The 9,912-nt window shown below is 36.3% G+C and overlaps 1 protein-coding gene across 1 annotated transcript in view; it reads right to left on the bottom strand.

The window, feature by feature from the left end:
* LOC137622583 (probable DNA double-strand break repair Rad50 ATPase) overlaps nt 1-9,353 on the bottom strand; it is a 42,219-nt gene extending 32,866 nt beyond the window's left edge. The window contains exon 1 of the mRNA XM_068353189.1: nt 8,605-9,353. Within this exon, the coding sequence (XP_068209290.1) occupies nt 8,605-9,353 (749 nt within the window). The remainder of the gene's footprint in view (nt 1-8,604) is intronic.
* Between the last annotated feature and the right edge of the window lie 559 nt (nt 9,354-9,912).

Raw genomic sequence — 9,912 nt, 5'->3', positions numbered from 1 at the left:
TCTTTCCATTGATATTTCATCTTCCATTACATATTCCGTTCTCATCATCTCTGTCTTTCTCCTGTTTATCTCTTGCCCAACCTCGTGTGAATTTCACGTATTCTGGTAAGCAAGTATTGCAAATTCTCTGGTGCTCTACTAATAAGGACAGCGTCAATAGTATACTCTAGGACAGCTAGTTTCCTATTACCAATCCATTCCAATCCTTCTCCACCATACCCAACTGTTTTATGCATTACAAAATTCATGAGGAGGATAAACAACATAGTTTACACCATATTCCCTTGGAGTATTTCACCGTTCACTGGAAATTCCTTTGATAGGATTTCACTAGCATTAACTTTGCACATGCTGTGTTCATAAACAGACATAATCAAATTTACACCTTTAATAGGAACTCCATAATAACGCAGGACTCTCCACAAAATTGCCCGGAGCGCAATATCAAAGGCTTTTTCATAGTCCACAAATGCCATCAAAAGTGGATTTCTATATTCTGTACATTGTTGTACCACATGTATTAAAAGGCAAATTTGGTCAGTACAACTTGTACCTTTTTGAACTTCTGCTTGTTCATCTCTCAGCTTTTCATCAACCTTTCTCTCTACTCTCTTTAGAATGATCATTCAATATATTTTCTCGGCAACTGACGTGAGTGTTATGCTTCTGTTATTATTGTTTTTTATTATATAGGGTAGATTATTATTATTATTATTATTATTATTATTATTATTAATATTATTATTATTATTAGGGGAGATTATTATTATTATTATTATTATTATTATTATTATTATTATTATTATTATTATTATTATTATTATTAGGGGAGATTATTATTATTATTATTATTATTATTATTATTATTATTATTATTATTATTATTATTATTATTATTAACAGCTTTCAGCAAAACAGAAAATGGGAAAAGCGAAGAACAATGGCAAATGCCTTGGTAGTTCCTACAGTTATCTCTGCAGTGTACACTGTGTGATAATATTAAGAGATGTGAATGCAGTTAGAATTTCTGGCTGTCTGGCGGTTTATTAAATCAGTTTTTAAGTGCGTGTTTTTTTTTAACATAGGCTAAATACGTAAAACATTGTTTCCGGCTGTTTAGATTAAAGGGAATCTGCCCCATTCACGCTTAGTTAGACCTAAAATCTGTTTAAGCAAAATGTGTCTATGAGATCCTCCATAGTTATTTCAGAATTACTTTGTTATATATAATATTTATTTTTATTCTTTTTGATAATTATTTTTGGGTGTTGTCGAATTAATTCCGAACCTTCCTTTGTAAATTTTTCTTTTAAAACATATAAGGATTTATACTTTATCTGGTTAATCTAACTAAACTGTTTATTATGCCAATGCATCTTTCCTTCAGCTGTTTACTGTGACGTACATTTTCATCTGTCTTAGAATTTCATATTCACACACACGAACCATTTGAATATTTTATATAATGTTTGTTTATATATGTATATTAAAAATTACATATAAACATATATTAGCCTATATATATATATATATATATATGTACATAGATACATATATATATATATATATATACATACATACATATATACACATACATACATACATACATATATATATATATATATATATGTATATATATATATATATATACACACACACATATATATATATGTATATATATATATATATATATTTATTTATTTATTTATTTATATACATATGTGTATGTGTATTAGAAGTATACATATTTCTAAATGTATACTTATCATAATATTGTTTTCTTTTTGCAATGAATACTAGAGTAAATGGTTATTGAACAACAAGAGCAGGTAATGATTGTGTAATTACTGTAAACGAATCTTACTCGAAATAAGGTACTTTGTGGCAGAACATTGAGAAATGTTCTACTAATTTCAATTGTTGATCAACAAAAGATTTTAGGTTTTTCACCTTCAAATTATTGAGAAATCCTTTTTCGTGGTTCGACAAAGTAGAGGTTTATTATATACGTGTGTTTATCAGTTATCATATTTAGGCAATTTTTCTAATGTTGTAAAGAGCAACCATGTAGTGAATTTGATATGTATATGGCCACTGAACAGAGAGAGAGAGAGAGAGAGAGAGAGAGAGAGAGAGACTATGGTCATCTTGAGACCTTCACCCAAGAACTTTGAATGGTTCGTGTAGCCGGTTTTCTACTCTCTCTCTCTCTCTCTCTCTCTCTCTCTCTCTCTCTCTCTCATCTTCCCTAGCCATCTACAGCAGCAGAAAGACCCCGAACACATTGCTTTGTTTGTTGTGTTGGTTTAATACACAAGCAACGGTTCCTCTCTTATGTAAGCAAACAGAACGCCCTTGTTGATGTTGTTGTTGTTGTTGTTTTTGTCCTTTTATGCGTAAAAATCTTGCGTTTCATTTTGCAGTCAGTGAGAGTATCTCTCTCTCTCTCTCTCTCTCTCTCTCTCTCTCTCTCTCATTACGGAACATTATCTCGTAAAGTTTCAATGGAAGAAAATAGTTTCCGTATTTTTTTGTCAATGGAAGCTGCATAACTTATTGAAAACAATTAAAATGAAATGTATTTTAGTCCTCTAAAATTGTGGACCACTGCTGAAATATTCCCTGCACTCGCTCGGGAGTCTGTTATGATCTTATTTCCATAAATTATGAATTATAAAGCCCAAAATAAACCTTTTAATTTTGCAATACTTTTTTCTTTTATTAAACATTATAGGATCGATTGATGTTTGTCAAGCTTTGTTATCAAGCAGAGTGATTTTGTCAACAACAAAAAAGTATTGTTAATGAGTACATTAACTCGGTATATGTCAATTCCCCATAAACTTGATATATGTCAATTCCCCATTAACTTGGCGCATGTCAACTCCCCAGTAACTTGATACATGTCAATTCCCCAGTAACTTGGTAAATGTCAGTTCCCCATTAACTTGGTCCATGTCAATTCCCCATTAACTTGAGGTTTATGTCAACATTAGCTTATTTCAAGTGAATTCTCCATTAACTTGGTTCATGTCAATTCCCCCATTAACTTGGTTCATGTAAAATTCCTCATTAACTTGGTTCATGTCAATTTCCCCATTAACTTGGTTCATGTAAATTCCCCATTAACTTGGTTCATGTCAATTCCCCATTAACTTGGTACCTTCCAATTCTCTATTAACTTGATCCATGCTAAATCTCCATTAACTTGGTACATGCTAAATTCCCATTAACTTGGTTCATGTCAATTTCCCATTAACTTGGTACATGTCAATTCCCCCTTGACTTGGTTCATATAAATTCTCCAGTGACTAGGTACATGTCAATTCCCCCTTAACTTGGTACGTGTCAATTGGTACGTGTCAATTTCCCAGAGGTTCATATCAAGTCTCCATTAACTTGGCACACGTCTATTTCCCACTAACTTGCTACAATGCAAATCTCCATTAGCTTGGTGCCTGTCAATTACCCATTCACTTGGTACATGTCAATTCCGCATTTACTTGGTTTATGTCGATTCCCCATTAACTTGGCACATGTCTGTTCCCCATTAACTTGGCACATGTCTGTTCCCCATTAACTTGGCACATGTCTGTTCCCCATTAACTTGGCACATGTCTGTTCCCCATTAACTTGGTACATGTCTGTTCCCCATTAACTTGGCATATGTCTGTTCCACATTAACTTGGCACATGTCTGTTCCCCATTAACTTGGCACATGTCAATTCACCATTAACCTTGTTCATGTCAATTCACCATTAACCTATTTCATGTCAAGTCCCCATTAACTTGGTACATGTCAATTCTCCAATAATTTGGCACATTTCAATTCCCCATTAACTTGGTACATGCCAATTCACCATCAACTTTGTACACGTTCAGTGTCTGGACGATTGTTTTCATATGGATAGATTTCTCTAATCAGGAGACAATTTTCTGCATCATATTTTAAGCTTTTTCATAATGAATTATCAATCTTTAGCTTCTGTTTCTTCTCGTTTATTGGTCCTCCTTGTCTGCACATTTCGAAACTGCTTCACCATTTTAATTAGAAGAAATATGTAATCGAAGTTCTTTACAAATGGCCTTCATAGGTATAGAAAGAAATGTTTTATGATTATAAATATGGTCAATTAAAGACCTCATTGAGAAGGATAAGAAAGAGGAATAGAAAAAATAATAATAAGAAGAAAATTGTTGTTTCGTAATGTTTCCATTTTCTGGTCTTCGTGGTCACTCGGTGCATTTTTCTTGCTTAGTGTCTAAGCGTGAGATGAACTAGTGGCGTTGCACCTGCTTAGAAGTACAGCCTGAGGGACTATTATTTACCTGAGCTGAGTCACGCTTAAGAGGTTTTAGATTTGCAAATAATATGATAAAGAAGAGATGTTCCTTATATCAACAAAACTAGGATTTTAATAATACTTATAAAAAGATTGAGACGTGTGGGTGTGTGTGTGTGTTTGTGTGTACGTAAAAATTACGATAGCTGACTAATGATGAGCATAAATTATGCATCTTAGTCATTAAAGGAAAAATTAAAAGACTTAATTGGAGTTAGTACTAACTTCGATCCAGTATTTACATCTTGCTTTTCGTGGTTATATATATATATATATATATATGTGTGTGTGTGTGTGTGTATATATATGTATATATATATATATTATATATGTGTGTATGTATAAACATATATATATATATATATATGTATGTATGTATGTATAAGCATATATATATATATATCTATATATATAGATATATATATATATATATATGTATGTATGTATAAAAATACATACATACATATTGATTACATTCTTACATATTACTACCACTATTACTTCAACTGTGATATACTTAAGGGCTTCGCCCAGACCAAAGGGCTCATCAGGTGGGTTTTGCCAACTTCTATATTTGTAGGCTCGGTTCCCACGACCCTTTCCTAAAGCCCGGCATCCTTAGGCCAGGCATTTAAGCCTCTCAATATAAGGCCAGGCTTTTAGCCATTCATTAAATGGCCAGCCATTTAGGCCATTCATTATTATGCCAGACTTTTAAATCATTCATCCAAAGGCCAGGCATTTAAGCCTTGCATTATAGGGCCAGGCATTTAAGCCATATATTATAAGGCCAGACATTTAAGCCATTCATTTTCAGGCTAGGCATTTAAGCCACTCGTCCTCTGGCCAGCCATTTAACCTTCCATCCTAAGGCCAGGCATTTAAATCATTCATCCTAAGGCCAGGCATTTAGGCCAAACATTATAAGGCTAGGCATTTAAGCCTTTCATCCTAAGGCCAGGCATCTAAGCATTTCATTATAAGGCTAGGCATTTAAGCCATTCATACTAAGGTCAATCGTTTAAACCAATCATTATAAGGCCATGCATTTAAACCATTAGTCCTAAGGCCAGTCTTTTAGGCTATTCATTATAAGGCCAGGCATTTAAGCCGTTCATTTCAAGGCCAGGCTTTTAGCCATTAATTTTAAGGCCAGGAATTTATGCCATTCATCCTAAGGCTAAGCTTTCAGGCCATTAATTATAAGGCCAGGCATTTAATGCATTCATCCTAAGGCCAGGCATTTAAGCCATTCGATATAAGACAAGCATTTAAGCTTTTCATCGTAAGGCCAGGTATTTAAGCCATTCATTATAAGGCTAGGCATTTAAGCCTTTCATCCTAAGGCCAGGCTTTTAAATCATTCATCCTAAGGCCAGGCATTTAAGCCATTCATTATGAGACTAGGTATTTAAGCCATTCATTATAAGCCTAGGCATTTTAGCCATTCATCCTAAGGCCAGACATTTAAGCCAATCATCTTATGGCCAAGCATTTAAGCCATTCATCCTAAGGCCAGGCATTTAAGCTATTCGTTACAAGGCTAGGCATTTAAGCCTTTCATCCTAAGACCAGATATTTAAGCCATTCATTATAAGGCTAGGCATTTAAGCCATTTATCACTAGGCCAGGCATTTAAGCCATTTATTATTAGGCTCTGCAGTTAAGCCAAACATCATTTGGCTCTGCATAGGCAAGCTTAATTGTGCCAGGAATTTAAGCTATGTATCCTTATGTCAGGCATTTAAGGCAAGTATTTTTTTGCAATAAAGTTAACGCAAGCATTATGAGGTAATGCAGTTAAGACAAGCATCCCTATGCCAGGTAGTGAAGCCGTCCCTCCTTAGGCCAGGTATTTAAGCCAAATATTCTTAGGCCAGTCAGTTAAGCCAAACATCCTTAGCTGAGGCAGTTACGCAAAACTTCCTTAGGCGTGGCCTCTAAGCCATAGTTCCTAAGGCAAGGCATTTAAGCCATACAACCTTAGCCCAGGCAGTTAAGCCTCGCACCCCTATACAAATCGGGTAAGCCAAACGTCCCTAGTCCAGGTGTTCATGCCAAACATTTTTAGTTCAGTCACCTAGGCCCTTCTTTTTAGGCCAGCCAGTTAAGCGTTTCGGTTTTTTCCGGACAGTTCAGCCACACATAGACCAGGTAGTTAAGCCAAACCTTCTTAGATAAGGCAGCTCAGCCAAACATCCTTAGGCCAGGCAGTTAAGCCATACACCCTCAGACAAGGTAGTTAAGCCAAACATCCTTAGCCCTGTCAGTTGAGCCAAACATCCTTAGCCAAGGCAGTTAAGCTAAGCACCATTAGGCCAGGCAGTTAAGCCAAGCATTATTAGGCCAGGCAGTTAAGCCAATCATCTTTAGGCCAGGCAGTTAAGCCAAGCATCATTAGGCCAGGCAGTTAAGCCAAAAATCACTAGGCCTAGCAGTTAAGCCAAAAATCACTAGGCTAGGCAGTTAAGCCAAGCATCATCAGGCCAGGCAGATTAGCCAAGCATCATTAGGCCCTTCAGTTAAGCCAAGAATAATTTTGCCAGGCAGTTAAGCCAAGTATTAGCCAGGCAGTTAAGCCAAGCATCATCAGGCCAGGCAGTTAAGCCAAAAATCACTAGGCCAGGCAGTTAAGCCAAAAATCACTAGGCTAGGCAGTTAAGCAAAGCATCATTTTGCCAGGCAGTTAAGCCAAACATTATTAGGCCAGACAGTAAAGCCAAGCATCAATAGCCCTTGCAGTTAAGCCAAGCATCATTATGCCAGGCAGTTAAGCCAAGCCTCATTAGGCCAGGCAGTTAAGCCAAGCATCATTAGGCCTTGCAGTTAAAGCAAGCATCCTTAGGATAGGCAGTTATGCCAAGCATTATTAGGCCAGGCACTTAAGCCAAGCATCATTAGACTGGTCAGTTAAGCCAAAAATCACTAGGCCAGGCAGTTAAGCCAAGCATCATTATGCCAGGCAGGTAAGCCAAGCATCATCAGGCTAGCCAGTTAACCCCAGAATCCTTAAACCTAAAAAAAAAAAAAAAAAAAAAAAAAATGCCAGGCAGATAAGACAAGCATTTTTAGTCTAGGCAGTTAAGCCTGGCATCCTTAAACCTAAAAAAAAAAAAAAACTATATGCCAGGCAGTTAAGACAAACATCATTAGCCTAGGCAGTTAAGCCTGGCATCCTTAAACCTGAAAAAAAAAAAAAAAAAAAATATGCCAGGCAGTTTAGACAAGCACAATTATGCTAGGCACTTAAGCCAAGCATCATTAGCCTAGGCAGTTAAGCCTGGCATCCTTAAACCTAAAAAAAAAAAAAAAAAAAAAAATATGCCAGGCAGTTTAGACAAGCATAATTATGCTATGCACTTAAGCCAAGTATCATTAGCCTAGGCAGTTAAGCCTGGCATCCTTAAACCTAAAAAAGAAAAAAATATATAAAATAATATTCCTTTCACAAAAGTAATATTACCGGTATATTCCGTTTATAAAATAAGCGACGTCGCTATGAAATAGAAATAGTTTTCCTTTCACAAAATAACCTAAGAATATGATCCTTTCACAAAATAAAAATAAAATAATATTCCCTTAAAAAAAAAATAATAAATATTCTTATCACTAATTTTTTTTTTTTTTAGATTTTTAAATTTTTTTTTGGTTTTTTATTTTTAATTTTTTTTTGTTTTTTTATTCTATATTTTTCTTTTTTTTTCATTTTTTATGTGTTTTGTTTCTGGCTTCTTAATTATTTTGGATTTTTTCCTCCTGAGTTCGTTCGTTATGAACCTTATTTTCACTTGTTTCCAAAACCGGGACTTCGGGACCAAGGGGGGCCCAAGAGAACTTGTCCCGTTTTGGTTTCTTCTTCTTTGGTTTCCTTACCAAAATTTTCCTTGTAGGTCCTTCTCCTTCTTGTTTTTCTTCCTTCCTTCACAACGACTACTCTCTTGTCGTCTTCTGCTGCAGTTTCACACCTTTCAACGTCACCCATTCCTTCATCTTTTACAACGTTTTCCAAATCTCTCTTCTGAAGTTCCTTCTTCAGTGAACAGATGACATCCTTCGCTGCGGACAATTCTTTTTTCATTTCATCTTCTACGTTAGTCATTCGAACAATCTTACCGTTCACATTTTTTTTTCTCGTTTACCTTTGTTCTCCAGTTGTTCTCGAAGACCTTCGTTCTTCTTTGCGACTGTGAACACTGCCTCCTTTAGCTCATGATTTTGTACTAGAGCTTTAGAAATCTCCCCCTGCAGCTCTTCTACTAGCCTTTGGTGTCTTTGGCTTCTTTTCTGATCATTAGCACGAGCCTCCATCAGCTCTTTTTCTAGTTTGATCTTCTCTAGAGACAATTCTTTATTAAGGAAGCTGCGTTCCTTATTGTATATTTTGAGAACTTCATTCTCTGCCAGAAGGATCGATTTGAGCTCGTCATGAGCCTCGATTTCCTTCTTGGCCTTTTCCAGTTCCTCATTCAACTGAACTATTTTCATTGTGTTTTCTTCATCCAAAGTCCCTTTATCTTCAAGCTCATGTTTCAGAGCTTCCTTCTCTCTCACAAGTGCTGATTCCATCTGATTTTGGACACCATTTTTCTCCTGAGCCATTTTCAGCTCCGCTTTCAACTCTTGGATTGATTGATAGTAATCAACAAGTTGATTTTCATGTGCTTCAATCACAGCTTGTTTATTGGCAAGTTCCTTAGCCATTGTCACATTCTTTCGCTTGAGATCTTTAATCTCGGTGTCTCCGTCAGTCTGAACTGTTACATCTGTGTTAGAGATGGGTCCAGGCTCTACCTGAACTTGTACATCTCTATTAGAGATAACACTCCCTGCGCCTCCTGGCAGCAGCAGCAGCTGTTCCTTCTCGCTGGAAAGCAAAGGATCTTTCCTACTGGTGACAGCTTCCGTCTCCTCAGAAACTCCGTCGAGTTCCTCCTGGTCCAAGACAGGCTCGAATTCCTCATTCTTTTCCTCTTCGGCCCAGAATTTCCTCATCAGAAGACCACCTCCCATAATGAGGCGTAGTCCTTCCAGTTCCATCAACCGGGGTTGCTGGTCCTGAAACCCGTCTTCCGGAAGAGGGACCTCCAAGTAGATATTTCTTCCCGTACTCGCTGATAGCTTTCAATGCGTTGTTTGTGAACATCTTCGTTGTAAAACTCAGAATGCAGATCACTTGACTTTGATCAGGTATAATTTGAAGAAATCGATTGAAGGAATTTTGAAGACTGGAAACGTCTTCGTTGGCTTCGAGATCGTCTCCTGAAACTGATTCCGATTTTCATTTGAATGAGAGCGAGACTTCAAAGACGTCTTCATTCGCTTTGGGAAAAATCTTCACTCGGTCTTCACCGAAACTTACTTTCTGCTCTTGAAGAAGACAAGGTTGTCTCTACTCCTAATTTTTTTTCCAAAACACGAATCTTATTCCGCCAATGAATATTCCTTTAGTAATTTCCTTTCCCCGAAGGAAATATATAGAAAGATAGATAGATAGATAGATAGAATTGCAGTTGTTTTTGTTGTTGTTGATGATGATGATGTACATATACACATAGAAACAATCTGTTTG

Source organism: Palaemon carinicauda, chromosome 29 (genome assembly GCF_036898095.1).
Source record: "Palaemon carinicauda isolate YSFRI2023 chromosome 29, ASM3689809v2, whole genome shotgun sequence".
NCBI classification, from domain to species: Eukaryota; Metazoa; Arthropoda; class Malacostraca; order Decapoda; family Palaemonidae; genus Palaemon; species Palaemon carinicauda.
This window is presented reverse-complemented; position numbering and strand designations above follow the sequence as displayed.